The sequence below is a fragment of the Camelus ferus genome, chromosome 1, assembly GCF_009834535.1.
Source record: "Camelus ferus isolate YT-003-E chromosome 1, BCGSAC_Cfer_1.0, whole genome shotgun sequence".
Taxonomy (NCBI): Eukaryota; Metazoa; Chordata; class Mammalia; order Artiodactyla; family Camelidae; genus Camelus; species Camelus ferus.
Window position 1 is genome coordinate 103,562,649 of NC_045696.1, and position 26,765 is coordinate 103,589,413.

Below are 26,765 nucleotides of genomic sequence, written 5' to 3' on the forward strand. Positions count from 1 at the left end.
GAGAACTCTGATATAGTTTAACCTCCTTGTATATGTAGGAGTAATGAGGTCCAGAAAAGTGAGTAACTTAAAGAGCCCACTGCTGGTCGGTAAAGGTGACAGTTTTGAAACCCAAGTTCTGTTGCTAGCCTAGGGTCATATTATTTTTTCCCAAGCAAAGCAGACAACATCTCCATTTAAAAGATAAGAAAGCTGAGGCACAGAGAGCCTAAGAAGATGGCTGGTTACCACTACCACCTAGTGGTGGACACCTGCTGTGTCAGATTTGGGGTTCAAAGCCTCGCACCTCTTCTTACTGGGCCTCCTCATCCCCTTATATTCCTGGTGTCTGGCCTTGTGCCTGGATCAGGGCTAACCAAACTCCAGAAATCTGGCAGGGGAGCCAAGTATGCATACATACGTAAAATATAAATGTGGACACGGGGTCACATTTGGCTAGATGCTAATGTGTGCTGTTTGTTGAGTGGTGTGTTAAGTGCTGTGAGGGACAGAAACATTCCTCAGGACTGATGTAGTGAGGAAAAGCCTCATGGAAGAGGTGAAGTTTGAACTGGGGGAGATGGGAGGTCTTGGAGGCCAGGAAGTGGGTGGAGATATCTTGCTGTAGAGGTCTTAAGTCTTTTTTTTTCTTTTTTCTGTTTTTCTTGTTTAGCGGTTCTAAGTGAAATAACTGAAATGACTCCATTCTAATGTCAACAATAATACCAGCCACTAATATTTACTTTTGAAAACGTACTGTGAAACAGGTCTTGTCCTAAAATGCTTGACATGTGTCACCTTATCCAGTGCTCACCAAATGAGATAGGTGCTGTTCTTACCTGTATCCTACATAAGGAGAAACTGAGGCATAGTAAGGTTAACTGACTTGCCCAAGGTCACATGGAAAGCAGCAGGCTGCCACAGAGAATTCTGGTTCATCTAATTGCCCAGTCCATGCCTTTCATCCCTGTACCATATTCAACTTAACTAATCCAATTTATCATCCATGAATTGATCAGCGACACCTCTTCCATTTCCCATGGAGCTGTCTGAAATCTTAGTAAAGGTAGGGAGTCGAGTCATCAGAAGTTTGTTCATTTGGGGAAGATCCCCATTTTTAGGGATGCTATCTTTTAGAAAGTGGTTATTTCCCCAAATTCCTGTTGTTCCCAACTATAGATAATTTGGGAAAGAAGATTCTTTCTCTCTTAGATAAAGATCATGACTTTTTTCAAATTAAAAATTTCACATGCACAAGAGAAGAAGCCCCAGAGAAGGACCCCACTGATTTTTACTAAGGCCTACTTGTGAAATCCGCATTTTAGAAAATGACAAGCCTGATAGGACTAGTAGTACTTTGAACTTTCATAAAATAGTCTTAATCAAATTTTAGAACTTGAAAGGGGCTTGGTTACAGTGAAAAGTATTATCATAGAACAATGAATATCTTTCCAGGCATGTCTGGCTGGCCATGGAAGTAGATAGAATCCATATGGAGATATGGCATCCATATTCAGTTTTTAGCCTGTGAAAAGATGAACAGGAAATCATAAATAGAAAAAAAGAAAAAGAAGTTCAGCTTCATATGATAGAGAGTAAGCATGTGTAAATCATAACCCCCTAAGAGGCAGTACAGCTTTATAAAGAGTTGAGGTAGGTAAATTCACCATCTTAGATCCATAGATAGGCTAACCAGAACCAGGGTGTGTGTGTGTGTTGGGGTTGCGGTGCGGAGGTGTGAGGAGAGAAGGTATGGTTTCCACTAATGTTTGCGAGAACTATCTTGTTCTCTGTGGTCTTTTGGTACAATCACCATCCATGAGAATGGAATGATGCTTTAGGGGAATGTTACCCAGATCTGAATGCTGGTGATCTTATCAAGTGCGAAATGTGTCAGTCAAGGCACCACTGACCCCAGCCTAGTGCCCAGGCTCCAAACAGCGCCCCCTGGTGGCTACTACTCACCAGCACAGGTATCTAACAGCATACTTTTTTCCTTCTTTTTACGAGTAATACTAGATTTCTTGCTGTTTTCCCAAATAGATCTGAAGGTGTCTGAAGAGATCTGGGGAGTGACTGTAATTTTTAAGACTGGCAGTTTACCTGAGGGGAGAAGAACATAATAGTAAGTGGGTAGGATATCTCACAATTCCATTTGATGGACTGGGCCTTGGCCTTCTGAGTGGGGCATTCTCTCATATTCTTATTAACTGAGCAACTTTCCTTTCACCTAATACCCTTTCCTTACATCTTCTTGATGTGAGTGGTCATAATAATTTATTTCTGTAATAACTTCCTATACTAGTCCTTTCTTTTCTGTTCCCACTGTCATATCTTTTACCTGGATGGTTGCAGTAGCCTTCTAAATGGTCTTCCTAACCGTAGACCTCCTCAGTCTCAAATCTGTCCTGGACCCTGCTTCCAGATTAATCATCTGAAAGCAAAATTCTGATCTTGTCATTCATCACCTCTCATTACGTTATCGGCTCTCCATCTTTAAGTCTAGTGAGTGAACTGAGTCCTGTGAGCTGCTTTAGAAAATTAATTGAACCCAAGGAGGCGGTCGTGGGAGACTCTGATTTACAGCCAGTTGGTCAGAAGTACAGGTAACAACCTGGATTTGAATTGAGGTTGAAACATGAAAATGGTTGTAAGGATGTGGGATAGAATCAAGCTGGGCACAATAAAGGGTGGTGGAGGCTGACAGAGTTGGAGGTATGACAGTACAGTTTATAATTTCAGGACTTGGAAAGGGCCAGAATATGGGTCACTGAGGGTCTGGGTGGTACACATATGCTTGGAAGAGAAGCAAAGTTAGTATCCTAGTTGGATATTGTCTTCCAGTGAGCAGTGCTTATTGGTACTTGGTGTGTTAGAGGGTCCTTCCATCCCATGGCTCCTCACGGAAAATCAAGGTGGGGGGTTTGCTCTGGTTGGTCCATAATAAAATCTAAGGTAATCATCTCCCAGGGTCCTTCCTAGATTGGGAAGTTGTGCAGTAGCTGCTCATGTTTCCTGAGTCTACTTTTGGCCCAGGTGTGTGTCTTCCATGTTCCCTTGGAGAGCAGCAGGTTATGTAGATGCAGGTCTACTAGCTGACTCAAGGGGACACACCAAATGTCTAATAAAGACCTTAGTGTCTCACCTGGGCCACTCTGGAGGGGCCGCTGGCTTCAAGGGCCTTTGACAAGGTCTAGGGTACAAAAAGACTGGCTGACCGACTCATCTATAGCAATCTAAAAGAGTTTGAGGCAGGGAACTATATTCAATACCTTGTAATAGCCTATAATGGAAAAGAATATGAAAAGGAATATATATATATGTGTAACTGAATCACTATGCTGTACACCAGAAATTAGCACAACATTGTAAATTAACTATACTTCAAAAAAATCCCCAAATAGTAAAAGAAAAATAATAGAATGGTTTGAGGCAAAGACAGCTAGATCCCTGCCCTGGTATCTTTTCTCCTCTTCTTCTTTGTTAAAAGGACTCTTTTTGTTTTTTTAAGGCAGCTATTTGCCCAGCTAAAAAAACTATTTTTCCAGTCTTCCTTGGCATAGGAGGTGGACATGTGACAAGCTTCTGACCAACTAGACATAAGCAGAACTATGCAGGGGATTCCTGAGATTTTGTCACACTGGTACCAGTACTTTCTCATTGTCCCTTCCTTCTGGTGTGGGATGGAAATGGGAGGCTACAGGCAAAGCAGCCACTTTGCAACCATGAGGATAAAAGCCACTTGCTAAGGTTGAAGGTGGAGAAAGAGAGAGGAAACTGGGACACGGATGACACAGTAAAGTGTCTGTTACCTGCCTACCCTTCCTCTACCTGATTAAGTCACTGTAGCTGGTTCTGTTACACAGGGCCAAACATTATCTGTAACTGATGCAGAATTTAATAGCAGATAGTATAAATCATGGTCAAGGAGAGAAACAAAGCTCAGAGTTTAAAAAGAAAAGAAAAAGAAATTAGATCCAAAGTAGAGGAGGGCAAGGTCTGCAATAGGAAAACAAGGTCCACAGTCTTGACCACTGAGAAGGTCAGGAGGAAGTGTGGGATGTGCGGCTCAGGCTGTGACAAGTGTCAGGGGCTGGAGACCACTTGATGGGCCATCAGTGTGGTGTGGGGCCCAGCCTGAGTCCTCGCAGTATTCCTGTGGCACCCAGACTCACAAAAGACTCATGTTCCCTGAACACCACACTTTTAATTATCCTCTTCACTTTTTTTCCTTATAAAGTTCTAGGTAGAATTCTTCAATGCCTCATAGTGTTGAGGCCTCTGATTCCTTAGCGGAAGCTGAGATAATTTAAGATTAGTGTTAGAAATTGAGATGAGTTACATGACAACGAATGGCATTGGTGAGAAAGCTATGCACTTTTCAATTCTCTAAAAATATTTCCATCAAAGTGATGTATACATACAGCTAAACAATGAAATAGGGCTAAAAATTTATAAGTTATAATTTATAACAGACCCTTACCCCTCATCTCAGCAGCCTCAGCGCTCTTCTCAAGGGACAAATGCTTTCAACTCATTCACCTGTTTTTCATGTTTATTGCCTTACTTCAAACTAAGTACTTGCTATATTACTTATTGACATTTCTATTTTAAATTTTACATATTGAATGTTGTTGCTTCCACTCACCAAACCTTCCAGTAGAGATATATTACAATTTTTAGTTAAATCAACACATTGTGTTCACTGGTATGATCATACACTTTTGTTTATTATGTTCCTTTTTCTTGTATAACTTTCTTTTTGCCTGAATTAATAATTGCCCTTTTTTTCTCATTTGCATAGTTTTCTATGTACCTATTTCCCCCAAGTTTCTTTCTCATATACCTCTCAGTATTTCTTTCAAAATATGTAAGCCTTTTCAGTGCTCCATTAGTTTAGTTTTTACCCTGGTATTCCTCCTATCCAGAGTCTTACGGTTTTCTGCTCCACTTTGGACTAGGTCTGACCCTCAACCACCATTTGGGACTCCCTTTTCTGTATTGGTTCTGCTGGTTGCTAGATTCTGTGTTCTTTGTCTTTGTGATTTATTCCCTCATTTTGCTCAAGCATGTTCTCCGGATGCTTCCTGAGAATAGAGGTACAGAGTTTGAGTCCTTGTGTGTGGAAAACATCGTTGGTCTGTCCTCATACTCGGTTAGGGGTTGGGAATGTGTAGTCTCATAGGGTTGTCATGGCAGTGCCCCTCGGCCTTCAGCTTTCCATAGAAAGTCTGAGGTCCTTCTGATTCTCAGTCCTTGGTATGCAATCTTTTTTTTCTTTTTGTATGTTTTTGGGATGTCCCCTTTATTCCTAGAGTTCTGAAATGCCATGATGATATACAGTTTATCTTGCACTGTGCTGAGCACTCAGGGGGCTCCTCTCTCAGTTGCACGCAGATTTATGTCCCTTGGTTCTGGGAACATTCTTGATTTGTTCCTTTGATAATCCCCTTTCCTCCCTTTTCTCTGTACTTTCTTTCTGAAACAATGAGTTAGATACCGGTGCTCTTAGACTGAACCTCTATCTCTTGTATTTTCTCACCAATTTTTCATCTCCATCTTTTGTTTTACTCATTAAAGATTTTCTTGACTTCATCTTTAGGCATTTGTTCTGAAATTTTTACCTTGGCTGTCATTTTTACTTTCTTGTTTTACAGATGCACTGTCTTCTGTTTCACTAAGGGTGTTATAACTAATTTCTTTTAAAATTTTCTGCATTGTCTCTGTATCTTCAGGGTTCCTTTTTTCTCTCTGTTTCAGGCTTGGTTTCCTGTGTTGGCAGATTGCCTCGTGTGTCTGTAGATTGTCAGCTTTCTGTTCACAGTGAAGCAGGAGACGTCCAGAGGCCGACGGGAAGCTCCTGTATATGCGACGGTAAGTTCCTTGCTTACCTGCTAGGCTTCTTTGAATAGTGAAGGGCTGGCCAGCCGTCAGCATCTTGAATTCCTTTCTCTGGGGCTATTCAGTTTCTCAAAGAATACCCCAGCCTTCTACCTGGCTATCAGTCTTCTGGAAGCAGGGCAGACACAGGAGGCTTGGATGATGGTAAAGTCTGAGTCCCAACTGTTTCATGTGCAGAATTTTCCTTGATCCTCCTCTTTGCAGCTTCTCACCTCACCCTCACTGCTGGGTGCCCTGGGTCTGCTGAAAGGCTCTGTTTAATTTTTCCACAGAAAACTCCCTAACTAGCCTCCCTGCTTCTGCCCTTGCTCCTCTCTAATCTGTTTTCTACATAGAGCTGGTAAGATGTGGGTCAGATTAGGTCACTTCTCTGCTTAAAATTCTCAAATGCCTTTCCATCTCAATAGAGTTAAAAACTAAAGTCCTCATAATTGTCGAGTAGTCCCCCTGCCCTCCATGCTTACTTCTCAGAATTTTTGTCATATTACTTTTGCGTTCCCTCTTACCCCATTCCAGCCATGCTGGCTGCCGGACTGGTGCTGGAACACCGGGTAGGCTCCTGCCTTACGGCCCCTGCACTTGCTGATCCATTTACCTGGAATGTGCGTCACCCAGATGTTTACATGGCTTGCTCCCTCCCTCCTTTGGGTCTTTACTCAAATATCCCTTCTCAGTACAGCTCTCCCTGGCAGCTCTAACTGAAATTGCAGCCCCCTGCCCCCGACATACACACATTATCTCCTTTTCTTGCTTTATTTTTTTCTTAAGTATAACCCCCATCTAATATATAATAGTATATATTTTACTTCTTTTTGAAGTTGTTGTTGACTTACTGTCTGTCATTCTCCACTAGGGAGAAAGCCCCTGGAAGGCAGGAATTCATTGCTCACCGAAGTCTAGAACAGGGCCTGGCACATAGTAGGCATTTAATAAATATATATGAAAGAAAGAAGTGAGTAAAGAATAAATAAATGAAGTGATTCTGAAGTATTCTGTTTTTTTTTTTTAATTTGTCAGAAAACAGGCTTGTAAGATGTGGATAGCAGTTTGTCTTCTTGTTAATTTTGTTTTTAAGAAGTGAGGTTGCTAATATTGCTGAGGAAGTTTTCATTGTGTGTTCCATCATTAAAGTCATTAGGACTCCTTGGCAGGCAAATAAATAACTTTAGGCTGTTAGATTGGATTTCACGAGAGAATTAGAATTAGAATCAGAAATTAGCTTGTTAACTTGCTAATGATAAGAACACAGAAGCAATCAGAAGAAGAACATTAGCTCTATAAGCAATGATATCACTTAATTGCTTTTAATGTTTAAAATGATGCCATTAGAGCTAAATGGCAAGACATTTTCCCTATAGAATCCAAACAGGTAACCCTGTTTTGAGGAGTCTTTCTCGCTGTTCAGACTAACAATCTGATTGAACAACTCCATCAGAAATGGCTCATAATTATTTTGGTTCAAAAATATGGATGCATTAAAGCTACTCATATATATCAGCACATTTGGGGAAAAAACTGATTTCTTGAACAAGAAATTACTTTGTAATGCTTTTTAAATGAGTTATTTTCAGGTAGGTATTTTATGATCATCTTCCCATTTATGAAAATTGACTCATTTACTAAGCAAGCACAATGTTTTGCAGCCCCAGATGGTTCTCAATGATAATCATTCTCTGTCAGACTATCTGACGCCACCCATCATTAGCACTCACTATAGTGATGGTCAGAAGACTGCTGCACTCTTACAATGTCTTCTATGCAGTGCCTAATGAAAAGGTTACTATAGTGCCATGAGAAATCAAATGAAATCATTAACCTGCCTTCAGTTTATTGAGCCTAAATTAAAGTTACATTTGAATTAATTTTAACAGAATAATTCTGTTGAATTTGAATTCAACTCAGATGGACTAGAAAGTAGATGTTCTGTTTCTCTAAAATAAAGAAATAATTTAAAAATCTTAAGAATCATTTGAATGGCTGTTAAGAAATGGCAATAGAGTAGTTTTACTTTAAAAGTGGCAGTGAGGTACACAGTAATATTACAGTTCCCTCTAAAACTGCCAGCATTGAAAAACTGCAACAGAAAATTATGTAATGTCTCTAAGACCATTTTACTGTAGAAATGATAAAAAACTGGGTGCTTGTATCACCTAATTCTCTCCACATAATCTACCAGATAGAGCACCAAGACTTCTCTCCTCTTTGGTTAACACTGAATTTGAATTTTCAAATGTGTTTATGATGCCTTTCACTGAGCTTCATTAAAAATGACATTTCCTCATCTCTCGGTCAGCAGTAAGAGTGGACGTCATTAATTTTGGTCACACATACTGTGAAGGAGAGGACAGGTGTAGCCAGTACTAAACAGCTTGTTCCATATGTAATTCTGTCATTTTCAAAAGATTACATGATCATAAAAATACCCTTAACGCTGTCTCTATGCCAATCACTCTTTAACTGTTCTTTGATGATCCAGGAAGCACATCAGAATCTTATGAGGGCTGTTACTTGAGTCTTCCAACTGCTCTGGAGAAATCTTTGCAGGTTGGGTTGGGGAGGAGAATAGAGACTGGGAGAGAGTGCCTCAGAGAAGAGATGAGGATGAGAGAGGAGGGAGAAGAAAAAGCAATAGAGAAAATTTCACTTTAACAACATTCATTGCTTAGATCAAAGACTACATATGCATCCTAAGAGCTCTTGAACTTTGTGCAAATCACAGGGCAAATCAAACAATGGTGGCCAGCCTCTGACAGTGGTCCTGGTCATCACATAGCTCAGGCCAATTATTTAATGGAAAAAGTAGGGCAAGTGGTAGGTCGTACAGCATTTGGGAAGGAGTGGATGTGGATGGGGGAGGGGAACACAAACTGGAAACACCCTACCTGTCTTTCTGGCTCTCAGTGCTTCAAGTATGTCAGCAGCCGCCGCTTCTCCCAGGACATTGTTTCCAAGGTCAAGCTCTCGTAAGTGGGTGGAGTATCTGATCAGGCTGACCAGAGGAAATGACCAAGCAAAATGGTGTGCCAAGCGTGGTTACTCAAAGAAATTCAATCCAGTTATTTTGCAGTATGCTCGCTCTTTTTAGGTCCTCTCTGCCCTCACCACCCCCCGCCCCTTTCAGAGATGATGCACTGACCCAATTTGAAACTGCAAACCTCCTGAATCTAGCTTTTTCTTTTTTTCCCCAAGTTTAATCTCTCTAGTTTGAATGCCTCTCCAAAGTAAGTTGGTAGGATAAAGATTTTTAGTTGTCTTATATCTTCCATTCATTCATTTATTCAAAAGACATGGTGTGTAATTGTGCAGAGCGTTTCAGTCTTTTAGATTTTACACACCAGAAAATAAAATGTCAAATAACTTGGGGGGACAGATAGAGGTCAGTATGGCAACTTCTAGCGTATCAAATAAATAACTCTCACCTAGCAACACTATACAATAACAAGTATTTTTATATAAAAGTAGGAAGGGCATAGTCTCAAAATAAAGGCTAGCTTTTTAAATCAAGTAAATTTAGCTTTATGAAAAATGAACACTCCACCTGTCTTTATTTTTCTAATCTCTTTGAGGATTATTGAAAATTCCTTCATGTCCTGGCCTTGGCCTGCCAACTGGACTTTGGGAATCTCTGGCATCATGAGTGGACATGGACTCCAGGTGGGGAGGCCTGGGTTCCAGGTCAGCCTGTACTTCTTGTCAACCCTGTGATCATGAGTAGGCCATGTGCTCTCTTGGGTCTCACCTTCCTCATCCATAAATTTGACCTTAAAAGGGCAGTTCTGCCTATTTCATAAGGTTGTGGTAAAAAGAGAATGAAGCAGTTCCTATGGAAGCATCTTGCAAAATGCATTACCAAGTATGCATATTGAACGCATACTTACTAGATGTATATTATGTGCCTAACATTGCAGGGATTAAAAGGAATTTAACATATGGCCTCTGCTCTGAAAGAAATTATCATATGACTATCCATAAAACAATTTTGAACCCTTACCATGAGCTGGGGATATGAAATTTCAGTTAGAGTCAGTAGTGAATACAAGGCCATTTTCTTGCTCCCTGTACACATTTTTTATTGATTCAGCAGCCAGAATTCAAGGCCAGGGCTGAATGGTCCTGCCAGACTCTGCCTCTCAAAGATCTTGCTCCCAAGGAAACAATCTGTCTAATCAGGACTTGACAGGCTTTGGCTTCCTGAACTGCCCAACTGTGTCCAATTCCTTCAGGCAAGATGGGGGCGAGCAGGGATGCTTCAAGAAGGAAGCAGGGATGCACAGAAGGAGTGAAGAGTGTTGAAGACAAACTTCACAACTCAACAATTCTACATCTAGGTCTGATTCCATAGGCCATGGATTTAACCACTACACTACACAGGCCTCACAAGAGCCATGGTTTTACGGAGCATTCACTGTCAGATGTGATCATGGCCACCCACATGCTTAAGCACTTGTGCCTGGCACAAAGAAGCCTTCCAAGGGTACGAGCAGGGCTGAAATCCAGCCAACCTCTGCTTGCCAAGTCCTGCGCCTGAAGCATAGCCCTTGAAGGGGTAACTTCCTCTGACTCCTTGGGATGAGAGGTAGTGCCTTTTAGTTCATCTGCCCGGAGGGACTCTTTTTCTCATTTGTATCAAGGTGCTAGTTGGAGCCTTGGGCTCCATATTTAGCACTTTACACATATGGTCTCATTTACCCTGTAACAGTCTCTCGAGTTAGTCACTATTATTACCTTCATTTTTGCAAATGAGGAGCTGAAATACAGAGAAGTTATAGATTAAATCATGGAGCAGAGATGTGAACTCCAGCAGTCTGCTTGAAAATAACCATGAATCATGATTCAAATATACCAAGAAAATTTTTAATTTTCAGCAGTTCTCAATATTTACACTTTAAAAAAGAGGCCAAAAAGATATAAGTATTTAGTGTCAGAACTGAAAAAACACAAGGAGGGAATTCCTGGCTCTGGTGCTCCTTGTTAGTGGTATTTTCGTCCCTGTCACACAGAGCCAGCAGTTGCACTGGGCCCCGTGCTCAGAAGGGCTCCTCACTTGGTTTAGTGCTCTGTTATCATCATCTTGAAGTTCTTAATAATATCTGAACAAGGGCCCATGAGTCTGCATTTACACTGGGTCCCTACAAATTCTGTAGCCAGTTCTGCTGTCATGTTTAGTGTGGTCAGGGCAGAAAACAAAATCTGACAAATGGTCAGCCTTAAGTAATTGTACTGTTCTGTTAGCCCCACAGACCACTACTAGATGAACTGTAATTAGAGGGAGGCCTGGTTCATGAGAGGGGGAACCAGGTTTCCTGCACCCAAACCAACATTTGGTTCCTGCCTTAAGCCCAAAGGATCCACTGATAATTGCCTTCAGGGGTAGGCTTAAGCAGCAGAGATAGGTAAGGCCTCTTCACAAACAAAAGGCATGATACCCCTTGTAGCTGGACCAGCTAATCTGAAAGTGAGGCTAGACCCATGTAGTACTGAGGGCAAACAGGGCTACTGGGCAGGCAAGTAGTTAGTGCCCCATAATCTCCATCACCAAACCTTACCTCAACATAAATGCATATGCATAAGCCACCTCAATGTAAATACTCAATTAAGTAGACCCCTGGAGTTGACTTTGAAAGCAGGTACCCTGACCAGCTCTTTGCCTCCACATTCATCCATTGAGTTCCTCCTTTGTAGATACTTAGGACCCTCAATGATAAAAGGCAGGAAGCCATAAATCTGTTCCCCGGAATGCTCCCGGAGCCTGTTTGATCATCTCCCATCTTGCTCTACAGCTGGCTGAGAACTGGGCTTGCCAGGGTTGGGGATGAAAGCTTGTAAAGATGATGCTTTTACTTCCAGGGCACCAGCCTGTCAGCACTTAAGAGAGGTGCAGAAGGAAAATGAGGGTTGATCTACAAAGATGGAAATGGGTAGGGAAGCTGTCCTTGAGGTAAGCATGCAGCTCATTTCATAAATCACATCAGAAAGTCACCCACTGCCTACAAGACAGAGTGAGGTTGAAAAGGCCCAGAACAGAAGAATGATACAAAGACCATGGATGTTAAATTTGGACTAAGCTGTCTTTATGAGTTTACGTTGGTTAGGGTACTGGAGTGCTGAAGAGAAAGTCTTAAAAGCAGCCAGAGAAAAAAGACAAATTATGTTGCAAAGAACAAAGACAAAAGTGATAGCAATCTTCTTTTCAAAAACAATGTAGCAGAAAACAGTGGAGAACATTTTGAAAGTATTAACTTTCAATCAAGAATTCTGTATCCAGAAAAAAAACTTTAAAAATGAAGGCAAAAATACTTTTCAAAAATACTAAAGCTCAGAGAATTCATCACCAGCAGATCAGGACTATAAGAAATGTATAAATTAAGTCCTACAGATAAAAAGAAAATGATACCAGATAGAAATTTGGATATATCCAAAGGAATGAAGAGCACTAGAAACAGTAATAATAATAGAAATGATAATGTAAATAAGTATAAAAGACTTTGCCCGTATTTAAAAAAAGAATTAACTGCTTAAAACAAACATGATAATGTATTCTGGGATTTATAACATTTGTAAAAGTAAAATATATAACAACAATAGTAAGAAGAATGCGAGGGAGTGGAAATGTACTGCTGTAAGATTCTTATACTGTAAGTGAAATAATATATTACTTGAAGGTAAATTGTGACAAGTTAAAATGAAAAGAATAAACACTATAGCAACCACTAAAAAAAAAGACACGTATAGCTAATGAAACAATAAGAGGCAAAAATGGAATTATAAATATTACTCAGTCCAAAAAGAGGCAGAAAAATAGTTAAAATTGAACAAAGAACAAATGAGACAAACAGAAAACAAATGGCATGATTATAGATTAAATACCCAACCACACTGATAATCACATTAAATATAATAGTCCAAATAACAAAAGACAGAGATTGTCAAAATGGATTTTAAAAAAAAGTCTCAACTATATGCTGTCTACAAGAACCAATTTGGATATAACAACATAGATAGGTTAAAAGTAAAAGGACACAGACAGATATATCATGCTAATTTTAATTAAAAGAAAGTTGCAGTGGCTATATTAATATTAGTCAAAGTAGATTTCAGAGGAGGGAATAATACCAGAGATAAGAGAGAAATATTACTAGGGATTTCATTATAATAAGGGTCAGTTCTTCAAGAGACTTAACAGTCCTAAATGTTTATGTGTCTAATAACAGAACTTCAAAATACATGAAGTAAAACTGATTAAACTGCAAGGAGATATAAATGTCACAATTATCCCTCTCTCAGTAATTGATAGAACAAGTAAACAGAAAATTTATAGATATAGAACACCTAAACAACGCTGCCGACCATCTTGACTTAGTTGATATTTCTAGAACTTTCCTCCAGTAACAGCAGAATGCACATTCTTTTCAAGTGCACATGGAACACTTACCAAGATTGATCGTAATCTGAGCCATAGAACAAGTATGTTCTCCAACCACAGCAGAATTTAATTAGAAATCAACCAGACAAAAATATCTGAAAAATTAACAAATATGTGGAAACTAAACAGCACTCTTCTAAATAACCCATAAGTCAAGGAAGAAATCAAAAGGGAAACTAGAAAATGGCTTGAGTTGAATGACAGAAATACAACATATCAAAATTGGTAGGATGCAATTAAAGAGTGCTTAGTGTTAATATAAACATTTATATTTGAAATAACAATGTTAATATAAACATTTATATTTGAAATCAATAACTTAAGCTTCTACCTTAGTAAACTCGGAAGAGAAGAGCATATTGTACCCAAAGTAAACAATAAAGGAAATAATAAAGATAAAATAATGAAATTGAAAAAAGGAAAACATTAGAAGGAAACCAAAAGCTGGTTCTTTAAGATCAATAAAGTTGATAAATTTCTAACCAGATTAATTGGAGGAAAAAAAAGAAAACAAACAATCAATTTCAAGCATGGAGAGACATCACTATAGAGCCTACAGACATGAGAAGGATTAGAAGGAAATATATGAATAACTTTATGCCAATAAATTTGAAAACTTGAATGACATGAACAAATTTCCTGAAAAGACACAAACTACCAAAGCTTTAGCCAAGAAAAAATAACCAGAATAGCCCTCTATCTATTGAAAAATTGAATTTGTAGTTAAAAAAAAAATTTCCCATAAAGAAAACTCCAGGTCCAGATGTCTTCACTGGTGAATTCTACCAACTATTTAGAGATGAAATAATGACAGTTCTACACAAGTTCTTTCATAAAGTAGAAGAGGAAGGAATAATTCATTCTGTGAGGCCAGAATTACCCTGATCCCAATACCAGATGAAGACATTACAAGAAAACTATGAACTAATATCCTTCTTGAAAATAGATGTGAAAATCCTTAACAAAATGTTAGCACTATACTGAAAGGATAATACATTGGCAATATATTAAATCTAGCATCATATTGAAAGGGTAATAAAATGAAATTTATTAGTATAATTATTAAAAATATAGCAAAACTATCCAAGTTGGAAATCTTCCCAACATTCCTGAATAAGGTAGTAAAGTATATTAGATAAGGAATCTTTTTCTTCTAAAATAATAAACTGCCATCCTTCAAGCCCTCAAGCCTCAAATCTTGGCTGTGTTCTGTTGCCCTTGATTGCCTCAAGTACTGATGTCCTAAGATGGTGTAGCTTAGAGCCCTCTTTATCCAGAAAGCTTTCTTACAGTGCTAAAAACGATCACTTGTGGCTTGGCCCACTGGGTATGTGGATTCAGGAAAGTGGATAGGGAGATGTCCAAGGTTGTGCCGATAAATGTGTAAAGAAAATAGTCTGTTTTTTCCAGAAGCTATTGAGAATAGCTCTTTCTCCCTAAGGAGGTTGGAACAACGTTGTAATCAAACACAAAGGAGTGTTCACTCTTGAGTAGACTGCCTTTCTTCCTCAGGTCACACTGCTTACATCTTACATTACATTCATTCTGACCGTAGGAAAGAAGAATCTGGAAGTCATACCTCTTGTCTTTGCTTAGTTGCCAACTTCTTAAAATGCAGCTTCTAATGAGGTCTTTGAGACCCCTTTGTGGGCTTACGTACAACTGTCTGCCATGCCATTATTGTGATTTCAGGTCTTCCCATAAAATGATGTACCAAGACCAAGATGGGTCACTACTTCACTCTCAGATGAAAAATCTCACTTGGCACTGTTAACAAGCTGCAATTAAATCATTTTCCCCATGATTTAACCCAAGACCTAGTTTTGGAAGGAGAACAAGTAAAGCCTCTTAATTTTCTACTCACCGTGTTAAAATTTGAGTGAATTCCAACAAGCTATTTTCTTCCTCTTTTCCTTTTCCATCTATGCCGTTATCTGCTAAATACAACTTCACTAACCAAGGACCAGCTTCAGTCAAATCTTTAATTTTTTTCTTGATTCCTGCAAAATAAATTAGAGTATTTTATTATTTTTAGACAATAGTTTCCCCACTCCACAGCTAAGTTGATTTTATTTTTTAAGATTGTACTGATTTGACTTGTGTGAGTAAATGCATTTTGCAATGTAGTCAAGGAAATACATATAATTTAAGAAGCCTTTTTAAAAAAACACTCAGTGCATCCTTCATCCTTTACAACAGCAAGCCCAAAATTGCTCTGTATGAAAGAAAATCTCATTTAAGATTTAAATTGTTGCCTTTACTTTGGCTACAGAGGAAAACCGACGTCTCTAGAAATCTCTTGGTAGAAGATGAATGAGTTGTCTGCTGATCCTAGGGAAGTGATAGCCTCATACAGAGATTTAGCCCTTTAAAAAAGCCTGCAAAATTGTCACGTTTTTTGAACTCTAGAAGGACAAATTTAAGGAGAAAGAAGCACCCTGGCTTTGTAGACTTAATGACCGAGTTCAGTGGTCCTGAAGTCTGGTTCGCCCTTGTGATTATCCAGTTTTCACGAAGTTCAGCCTCAGTACTGTTGGGGGCATCATGTACACATTTAATTTACAGGTTTAGGAGTTTGGCAAAGAAAAAAGAAACAAAAACAAAAACAAAAACAAAAAACGGAAGGGAATGGAGAAAAAGAGCCATGGGCCTAATTCACTCAGAAAGTGTGAGAAAGGAGAGCTGAATCTCCAGTCCCACAGCCAGATTGCTTCCCTAGGGGCCTCCAAGTGTTTGAAGTTCCATGTTTTGTGTGCAATGTGACCATCTAAACGCCAGCCAACAACTTCACGTGGGGCTTAACTGAAAACCAAGGATCTGTCCCAAAGCTGGGGAAGAAACTGCATGGAACTTAGAGATAATATATCTGTATGTTGTATGGGTGACAAAGAATTTTAAAGGCTCATTTAGCTACACACTAATTTTGCCCAGCCTGCTTGAGAACCTAACCCCAGGGCTAGACAGGACGCTCTGTACTTGAATTCATTCCGCATCCAACAAATATTTTTGAGCTCCTTTTATGTGCCAGGCACTGTTCTAGGTGTTGGGAATCCAACAGGGAACAAAAGAGACAAAACTTCCTGCCCTCCTGAAGCTGAGAGGGAATGTAACTAGGGTGTGGGACGAGCAGGGAAGAGAGAAGAATGGATGATAACTAAGGGTACATTTTCAAGTGAAACAGAACTGACTTTTTGGGGAAAGGTGATAAATTTGGACATTGGGCCATTCTAGTTTGCCAGTTTAAAAAAATAAACGCTTTAAAAAAATTCAATTGATTTATTTGGATATGAATCAAATCTGCTGGGTTGCTGAAGGAAATAGAGAGGATTTATTTTCTTTCAAAACATAGTTGGAGGGATGAAAACTAGCCCATCCTTTCATTTTATTGTGGATAAGCTTAACTTGTCCCTATCTCATTTGTCCTTACATCCAGAGCATGGGAATGATAGCAGACGACAGCCATTATGAATAATATATCTGGCACACTGTAGGTTAACTGTACTGAATGAATGAGTGAATTAATGTAGAGTGCAGTCATATAGTGGAAACTTTTCTCTCACCGTTCCTTGTTTTTTCCGAGCACAGTATAGTTAATAATGCCTTGAGACAATCCATGAACACGAGTAAAATATGATTTTTCTATTTATAAAATCTCTTCACCTTTGAAAAGTTAAGTTGACTGCCCAGAATGATTAACAATGTGGTTACTGATCGCATGTGGCACTCATTTCTTTTTGCCCCCTTCTGGCATGCCAGAAAGCAGTGGTGATGAAGCATGAGGCCAAGGGGGCCAAGGCCATAGGCCAAAGGCCACATTCCTGTGCAGCCGCTCAGCTTTACAAGGAAAGAAACAAAACGATCTGAGCCAGTCTAAACCCCTAACTGAGCCAACGTGGCATAAATGTGTGCCGTTGGAGAGGAAGGGAGCTTTCTGGCTTGTGATTGGCCTGGTACAACTTGCACCCCCATGGGAAAACAATCCAGATCTCTCTCCAACTGGTGGTAAGAGAGGTAACAATGTCATCTTGGCCCGTGAAAAAGAACCAGTCTGGAAAATGCTAGTCCAAGTCCCTCTCCAGAATTGAGCCCTCTAGTGAGTCACAGTGCCCTGTTAGAGGGTAGGGAAGCTGATGCTTGCTTCAGCGCAGGGATTTCCTGCTCCAGGCCTCTAACCAGAGTTCAAGCAGAACCAAATTCTTTTCTCTGGATGGAAGACAAATTCCTTGGAATAAGGGTGAGTCCATGCTCAGCCCCTGATAATACTTGATCCACCCCAGCTGTGTTTACTCCAACCTATTTTTGCCTAATTTTCCATTTCTTTACTTTAAAACAAAAATAAGCTCGTCAACAATGACTACTTTAAAGTAACCCTCCTCTGTCTTGGAGAACTTAGCAGTGGTATAGCGATGCCAGTTGTACCTGAGGCAGGGTGATATACTGAAGTGAGCAGAATTTCCAGCTTTAAAACCTCTCTGAGAAATGCTGTGTGACTCCCCAGAAAGTCACTTCACTTCTCTGAACCTAAATGTCTTCATTGCTGCTGTAGAAATCATAACACTCATCTCCTGGATGCATTGTGAAGATCCACTGGGAAGCATGGTGACACAGTGGTTGTAGAGGCATGTACTTCACAGCAGATTTTACTGTCCAGCTTTGTTTCTAGGTCTTGTAAGTCACTGAACCACTGGAATGGGTGCAGTCTAGTGGCGAACCTCCATGTGTAAGATGTCCCCCCTTCTGCCACTCCCCCTCTGGGGATCAGATACATGCTTCTGACAACTGCACACCTCTCCGGGGAGCCACACCGCAGATACAGTATGGACTTGCCTTACCGTGAGCTTCCTCTGATTTTCTCTTTGGTTAATTGCCAAGATTCCCCAATTGTTTTTGATTGCAAAATCTTTTTTACCACCCTGATTGAACCAGCCGCTAGGTCCTGCCAGTTCTCCATCCTAGGTTTATCTAGACTATCTTTCCACCTCTGCAGCCTAGGTTCTGCACTTCATCTTCTCCTGCCTGAACTACTGTTAAAGCCTCCATTGTCCAGATGTCTGTCTCTCTAAAATATGCTCTGCAAAGTGGCCGAAGGTTCTTCTTAAAAATCCAGTTCTTATTATGTCACCGTCTTGCTTCAGAAGCATCGTGGCTCCGCCTTTGTGCACAGGAGAAATTCTCACTCCTTAACAGCATTCTTGGCTTTTGGCCATGTGCGTCCACTGGCCTTTCCAGTTATATCTCCAGCTCTCTCCCAGTGACCACTCTGAGGTGAATGTCCCACTTCCCATGTGCTGAACACTCCAGGCACTTTCACACCCTGAGCCTTTTCTCATGGGGCTCCCTTTGCCTAGAAGGCCCTCTCTTTCCCAGTTGATGAACCTCCTCTCATTCCTTCCAGAGAAAGCTCTATTTCCCATATGAGCCAGCTCCCAAAGGTTAAGTATGAATTTTCATGGAAACAGAAGGTCCCCAGAGGGGTTCCTCATCTTCTCCCTCACTCTCTAGCCTCTTCTGAGACCAACCGGTGGGCATCACACATTCCGGTGGGCATTGGACTGTTTGGCTTCACCACTACTGAAATGTTCATCTGTGGATGCCAGGTCTCCGTAGGATCTTCTTCTTGAGATTGATTTATTAACTTGTAAAAACAGCTTCTTTCCATCCGTAAGGAGTATGCATGATTTCCTGTGTAATTACGAGAGGTTTATAAGCCAGAATATAAATTCTATTGATTGCAGGACTTAAGGAAGCAAAGTGCAGTTAGTGTTGGATGATTCACACCTTGGACCTTGGAACCTGTCCACGAAAGTTTCCATTGTTTAGCTATCGCTCAGGATAAAATCCCAAGTGAAATAAGTTCAGGATTATAACTAATAACTTCTTGACTTGCAACTAATAAAACTATTTTGAAGATTACATTTTGACTTTTGAACTTGACTCTTGCCTTCCTTAATGCCACTAAGCATTCCTATGGTCTGTGGTGATAATATGAGCAATAATGCCTTATTTGGGGACGTGAATTTGCCACCTGGGTGGCATTGGTACTGTAGTAAAGGTCTGATCCATCCCAAGCTTGGGGACTGATCATTTTATGGTTGGATTTTGCTCCCTGTATGTGTCTAAGTCACATGCTGGCATTCCCAGTTCTAAATCCTTGAGGGTTATGACAGTACTGGAAACAATGGTATAGGATTTGGGCTGGGAAGCTGGAGCAGACCCAAGGGACAGGACACCCCTAAGTCCTTGCTAGGTTTTCCAAGAACTTTGGGGCCTTGAGGTGACATGGCAGGACTGGCTGAATGGGTGACAGAGAAGCTGTCCGCAGATGACTATTCCTGTTGACCTTTCAGTGACTTTCAGTCTTCAGCTATCTTCTGGCTCTTTACGGACCTGACAAGCTTGTGACCAGGCACAGGCCAAGCCAGACATCACCCACGTGAGTGCTGGTCACCCCCGAGGCCCCGAGTCCACAGTTCCCACAGAGCCCCTGGTACAGAGCCATGGGGCTCAGAGGTGGGCCAGAGTGGGTCCAGAAGAGATAGAGAAGCTGGAACAGAAATGGGTCTTGGGCCCTGTTTGTTGTGTGCTTTCCATGGCCAAGAAGAGGCACTTAGGAGCCTCACTCTGCTCTCTGATTTTCTTTACTCAGCAAAATAAATCAAGAGTAGGCAATCGGGTTTTCTTTCGGGTCCAAAGCAGTGGTTTTCAAAATGTGGACCCTGAACTAACAGCGTCAGCATCAGCAGGGAACTTAACAGACATACAAATTCTCCAGTCTTATCTCAGACCTGCTGATTCAGAACTTTGGAGGGCAGGGACCAGCGGTCTGTCTTAACGAGACTTCCATGTGCCTCTGATGCTTCTCAACTTTGAGAACCACTGATCTAATGAGTCTTCCTGTTCAGTGATGCTTTGAGGAACGACTGGCTTGAATAGACATCTACCTTCTGCAAGAATAGAAATGGAATACTTTGCCTCGTCCATCAACTTATAAGTGGCTGCTAAATGTAAAAATGTCCAGTTCTTGTAATCATGCATTTGGAAGGAATAATAAGGGTGTCAGGCTTCTGAATGGGGGTTTTGACTCATACAGCATTGTAAGTTCAGCTCTCTAAGCAGCAGGCCCAGAACCTCTTGTCCACAAAGAGGAGAGAATAAAAATAGTTTGGCTGTTTCCAATTGGAACCAAATGGAAACCATCTGGACTCCTCACCCAGGAGGTTGATGTAAATCAGCTCAATCTGACCCTTTATTTTGAAACAAGTAGAACTCTTCTATGAAGACCAAACTCATCTCCAGACAAATAAACACTGTGAAAATGATTATCCAATGTGGACAGCTGGTTTTTAATTTGCTGTGTGAACTCTGGATAGCATGAAAAGAAGCCATAAAGTAAATATATAGTAGACACATAGTTGTTTCTGTTGATTTGAGGCACAGGATTCCTTGTGAGACAAAAGACTTTAATGGGTCCCATTGTCTATTGGATTAAGTCCAAAATCTTGGCCTGATATGCAGTCTTCCTTAATATGTCCCACCCCTCATACTAGGTTCACCTTCCCACATCCTTTTGTTCTAGCTAAACTTGTAGGCTTGTAGCTTGCATTGTTTTTTTAATTAAAAAAATTTTTTTAATTTATTGAGGTAACACTGGTTATTATGTTTCATGTGTACAGTGTTATATTTCTACTTCTTTATACACTACAACATACGCACCACCAAAGATTTAGTTTCCATCCATCATGGTATAGTCGATCCCTTTTACCCATTTCACTTTCTCCACACTGCCCCTTCCCCTGTGGTTACCACTGCTCTATTCTCTGTGTTTAATATGTTTGTTTTTGTTTGGTATAGTTTGTTCATGTTTTTTGTGTGGGGTTTTTTTGGATTTTTGTTTTGTTTTTATATTCCACATATGAGTGGAATGATATGGTATTTATTTTGCTTAGTATAATAACCTCAGGATCCATCCATGTTGTTGCAAATGGCATTGTTTCGTTCTTTTTTATGGCTAATATTCCATTACATACATATGTGTGTGTATATATATGTATGTTATATATACATATACCACAACTTCTGTTCATCCACTGATGCGCACTCAGGTTGTTTCCATATCTTGGCTATCATAAATAATGCTGCATTGAACATAGTGGTGCATATATCTTTTCAAATTAGTGTTTTCATATTCTTTGAATGAATACCCCGAAGTGGGATAACTGGATAATATGCTAGTTTTATTCTTAGTTTTTGAGGAATGTCCATACTGTTTTCCATAGTGGCTGCACCAATTTACATTCCCTCTGACAGTATTTGAGGGTTCCCTTTTCTTTACATCCTTATCAACACTCGTTATTTCTTGCCTTTTTGATAATAGCCATTCTAACAGGTGTGAGGTGATTTCTCATTGTGATTTTGATTTGCATTTTCTGAGTAATTAGTGAAGCTGAACTAATTTTCATGCGCCTGTTGGCCATCTGTATGTCTTCTTTGGAAAAATGTCTACTCAGCTCCTCTGTGGTTTGCAACAGAGCTAGTATTTAAAAGCTGAAGGATGAATAATTGTATTGCTTTTTTCTTTTTCTTATTTTTTTTTTAACTTTTCCCTTAAATGAGCCACCTTTTATAAGGATTTAAAATCTCCAGGGTCTGCTTAAGGGTGGGGGTATGGGGGCTTGAGTGGGGAGTGGCACACAGGGGGAGTCATATTTGAGAAGGACCTCACATTCAGACTCTGGTGTCATCGTCTAATGAGGTTATGTGTGCATTTCCTGTGATTTTATGTGTGTCAGAAGAGTTGGCCTGTTAAATGCAAGGACTTCAAATGTTATGCATTTAAAAACCTTTGCCATTAATTAACTTAAAAAAATTTTAGCTCAGGTAGCTCAACAAATAGAAGTGGTCAGAGCCTCTCTCTGGGCTTTGAGAAGCCTTGAAGTTCCCAGATAGATTTTGTCCTTTTGGTCTTTATGCAATGCCAACTTGACTGCACAGCATGATACAGACACTCAGTCTTTGTCCTTGCTGCCACTTTCTGTAAAGTCCAGATGCAGAGTTAGAATTAGTGAGCCAGCAGTCCTCTCCCCTCAGGTGTCATCTGGCCCAGTGTAAGGACTGCCCTCTCTATGGCTACCTGTCTTGCAGACTCTAATCATCCTCATCCTCACAGGAACCCAAACCAACTCCTCTGAAAGCATTCTTGGTTGAAAGCATTCCCAAATGGAAACTGTCTAAAACAAATGATAACCTAGCATCCTCCCCTCCTCCCACATTCCTCCCCCTCCTTCCTCTCCCCCCCCCCCACCTCTTCTTTCCCCCTTTTAGTAAATTTTCCTAAATCTACTAGCACTATCCAGTGGAAAGACTGTACTTACATCAGACAACAGAGCCGGAGTCTGATAAATTCTCACTTTATCTTTTCATGTGGCTTTTTAGCTTATAAAAGTTGTATCTTTCTAATTCACTGAGAATTCATACAAGAGATACAAGGATAATTCAAGGACAGAAAAAGACCACACAAGAACAGGTTAAAATTGAGGAAGAAAAAGGCCAACAGGTAAAGAGCTTCATTATAAGGGCCTGTTGCCTTCTACAAACAAACAAACACAAGAAGTGGACTAAAACAGAACAGCACAAGTTTAGGTTGGCCTCCACGTGGAGTTTCCCAAAGACTGTGCTCATGACACGCCCAGTGATGGGTCATCTTGTGCTGTCTCATTATAACTTCAAAATATTAAAGCTGGAGTAGAATTCAAGAAGGTGTGAGCACAAGGTCCTCAGAATAGGATGCTGAGACCAGGCATCGGGACAAGTGCTGGGAACAGAATCCTGGTTCCGTAACATTTAGCTGCAAACCTTTGCTACTTAGACAGCTTCTCACTTAGCTTAATCCTGCTCGGAGGTTATGGAGTTGGTGATTTCTTAAAATTCCCTCTCAATGACTCAATGTCTGCTTCTAAGTAGTGAGCATAGGACAAAAGCCTCCAGGCTGAATTTATCAGGTCCTGCTGGCTATTTATTGCAGAGATATTCCCATGCTTGTTTTTTTGGCCTTTTTGAATGTGCCAAAGACAAATTCCCCTGGCGGATATGGCTAAACTGTTCTGTATTGGGTTTATATGAAGCCATCAGACGCTTAGTCTTCTTTTTCTCCACTTGATTTTGGGGTAATTACTTTAGCAGGGGGAACACACAGTCTATGGAAGGAAGGAAGTGATTTACAAGATGAAGGAAGTGGGAGGAATAGTTGAAACAACAACAAAAATACCCTTTTTTCTCTTTTTCTTCCCAGAAGTGGTTTTCACTGTTACAGCTCCAGATGGCTTTCTTATCTGGTTCAAAGCTGAACTTGCTCTCTGTCTGGCTGTATGGGGGAAAAAAAGATTAAAAAACAGCCAGTTCAAAGTTGCATGAGTGGGTTTTGGATGCACTTTGATATTGGTTATTGCCTTCATCTTATGTGCACTTAGGACCGAGATATTTCTCATAAGAGAGAATTACCCACCCCGTTGACTTCACTTCAGTCTTTTTCACGTTTCTCCCCTCACAGGCTTGAGGAGAACATGCGACCAAGCAGGGCCCCAAGACTCGTCCTGCAGGGCCTTTTGTAAATTCTCCTTTGTTCCGCAGGTGCCCTCTATAAAAGCGGCTCCAGTATCAGGAATTAGTAAGGATGTAGCAGAGAGGAACACATTTTTGGCATGTTTAAAAACATGTTAGTATGTTACTGCTCTGCAGTCCTTCTGGACCCTTCTTTCCCTTTCTCTTGCACTCCATGTCCCATCCATCAGGAAATGGTGTAGATGTAGAACCTGACCTCTGCTACTGCCCTCATCCCACCTGGATTGACACCCCTCACCTCTCACCACCACCTCTCACCTGGATGACAGCAGCCTCCCCGTAGCCCTCCACCCCCACACAGACTGAGGGGTCCTTCTCAAACCTAAGACCCAACTGAGTCCTGACCCCTCTGCTCCTTCCAGGCTAACAAGGCCCTCGGCCCCCTTACCCCTGTTACTGTCCAGGCACCTGCTCCTTGTGCACAGGCTTTGGGGCCTTGGTGCCAACTGTGCCCTCTGCCTGGAATGCTCCTTGTTTATCCACAAGCTCACTCCCTGATCTCCTGTGTCTGTTCACAAATGCCACCTTTTCAAGGAGGCCTACACTTAACCATCTATTTAAAATCACACCCTGAATTTATGTGCCTTTTGGCCCTATAATTCCACTTCTAAGAAATTTTAGTATCAGTATACTGGCTCATGAAAGTGTGTGTGTGCATGTGCGCGCGCGCGTGTGTGTATGAACCCTAAAGTTAGCAAACAACAAAGCTATTTGGATTTGGGGAATAAAATAAAATAAAATAATACCGCAATCATCTTTTCCTTCCCCAGATTCCCACACTTGCTTATCTTGCTCAATTTCCCCCTTTTTTAATAGCAGTTATCACCTCCTAATAAACTATAGCAGGTATAGATTTATTATGCCTTTTAAAAATTGTCTGACTCCCCCCACTCCACATGTACACACATGTACACACACCCACGAGCATACAGCGTTCCCAGCCCTCTCCTCAGGGGCAGGGATCTTTGCTTTATGCTCTAATGTTTGTAAGGAGAGACACAGGTGCACGCACACACACAATGAAAGAAGGAAGGAGGGAGGGTCATTACTAAGACTGTATTTTACACATTATAACAAGTAATTAAGAAAAACTTGTCATTGGATAGTGAGGCATCCGTGCCTCTTTGGTGGTTGGCAGCAGAAAGCAAGAAGAGGAAGTTACTAGAAGGCCTGGGAGTAGCTCACAGAACAGGAGAGAAGATCAAACATTTGGGCCTTACAAACCAGTGTCCTCAAAACATTTTTACTCTCATAACATCCTAGAGGAATATGGTAAAGCTATGTATAATCTTGTACATTTTTAGTTTGGTATCTAAACTTATACAACATAAGTTTTAAAATTTCAAAGGATGAAATTTCTAGCATATGGCAAATATTGATGTTTCAAAATAAAATCTGTTATACCATTCTCTTAAGTGTATCAGATGTAATCTAAATTCCAAGCACTCTGCTACCCACCATCATCCAGTTAGAAATCTCAGACAGCCCAAGACATGAGCAGTTCTTTTTGAGTGGCTGAAAATTTTACATGATTCCATTTTTTCTTGTTTTTTTTTTTTTTATTGGTATTTCCATTCTACCAACTGTGCAGAATTTTATATTTGAAAGTCGTTTATTGGTCATCTTGTAATACTTCTCTGTAATAAAAATGCTACATTTACAAATATTTAGATTTTAACAATTTCTTGAGATCATAAGCCTCTAAAGTATTAAAAATTCTTCCATAGTTATTAACCAATTTTAGAACTATGAAATTAATACAACATACATATTTTGTATATTTTGATAAATCCTAATTAAATACAAAAGTAAAATTTTATTGACCACCTCTCCCAAAGAGATGGGTGGTGCTGTTATATTTATTTGCCTTTGTAATTAGTTTATATATTCATGAAAGAATGTTACTGCTAAGCTGAGGCAGACTGCAGCATCAATGCTTTTCCTGGTTTTCATTGTTATTGTAACAGCTGAGAAATCTTGTTCACATAGATGGTAATGGAATAATAGGGTTGTCAGATTTAGCCTCCCTTGTCCCCCCAATACAGGACAACCAGTTCAATTTAAATGTCAGATAAACAAAGAATAATAATGTTTAAAGTGTATCACAAACATTACATGGAACATACTCATAATAAATTGTTTTTCATCTAAAATCCAAATAAATCCTAGAAGGAGCTTTATCACAGCAGTATTATTCAATGCTTTAAACTCCTGAGTTATAAGCTAAAAATTATATAGTGTTTGATCAAAAAAATCTTTTTAAGTGATCTGTCAGTGTCCTCCTTCAGTTGTGTTAAAAGCAAAGAGTGGAAGCCACCTGATGTGTAAAAAATGAAATCATTGAATTATTAGAGTCATTCATTTTCTTAACACTTACATTCAATACTTTGAATTGTCACTTTGTTTTTGCATCCTAGGAGAAATATTCTGCTCAGATACTGGATGGGAGAGGAGTGTGTCTTTCTTTTGCCAAGTAGAATGATAATTGTGACCAAGGATATTAACCACAGTTACTGTGTCCTTATGGAAAGTGAGAATCTGGACATTTAAAAATACCACCCACAACCCCTCAAACACAGCCACTGAGAAGGCTGTGTGTACTCTGGGTCTCAGGGCATTTGGGCCGCTGTAACAAAACACCACACACTGGGTGTCTTATAAACAACAAACATTACTCCTCACAGCTCTGGAGACTGGGAAGTCCAGGATCCAGGTGCCAGCAGATTCAGAGTCCGATGACAGCCCGCTTCCTTGTTCACACATGGTTGTCTTCTTGCTATAAGCTCATGTGGCAGGAGGGGTGAGGAAACACTCTGGGGTCTCTTTTGTAAGGGCACTAATCCCA

General features: G+C 40.3%; 1 protein-coding gene and 1 long non-coding RNA gene across 6 annotated transcripts in view; one reads left to right on the forward strand and one right to left on the reverse strand.

Moving 5' to 3' along the window:
* Positions 1 to 267: 267 nt before the first annotated feature.
* The window catches only part of LOC106730365, a 43,589-nt gene continuing 17,091 nt past the window's right edge, over positions 268 to 26,765 (reverse strand). For 2 of the 3 annotated variants that reach the window (XM_032487284.1, XM_032487293.1), the window contains exons 8-12: positions 23,568 to 23,663; positions 15,168 to 15,303; positions 8,763 to 8,869; positions 1,945 to 2,082; positions 268 to 1,504 (exon numbers count right to left, since the gene is read on the reverse strand). In XM_032487284.1, coding sequence (XP_032343175.1) covers positions 1,500 to 1,504; positions 1,945 to 2,082; positions 8,763 to 8,869; positions 15,168 to 15,303; positions 23,568 to 23,663 — 482 coding nt within the window. In that variant the 3' untranslated portion in view covers positions 268 to 1,499. The remainder of the gene's footprint in view (positions 1,505 to 1,944; positions 2,083 to 8,762; positions 8,870 to 15,167; positions 15,304 to 23,567; positions 23,664 to 26,765) is intronic. The other variant, XM_032487300.1, reaches the window with a different exon arrangement.
* Positions 2,022 to 26,765, forward strand: part of LOC116665924 — a 48,143-nt gene continuing 23,399 nt past the window's right edge. For 2 of the 3 annotated variants that reach the window (XR_004322766.1, XR_004322763.1), the window contains exon 1: positions 5,571 to 5,853. This is a non-coding gene — a long non-coding RNA (uncharacterized LOC116665924). Of the gene's footprint in view, positions 2,105 to 5,570; positions 5,854 to 26,765 lie in introns of those variants that run through there. The other variant, XR_004322765.1, reaches the window with a different exon arrangement.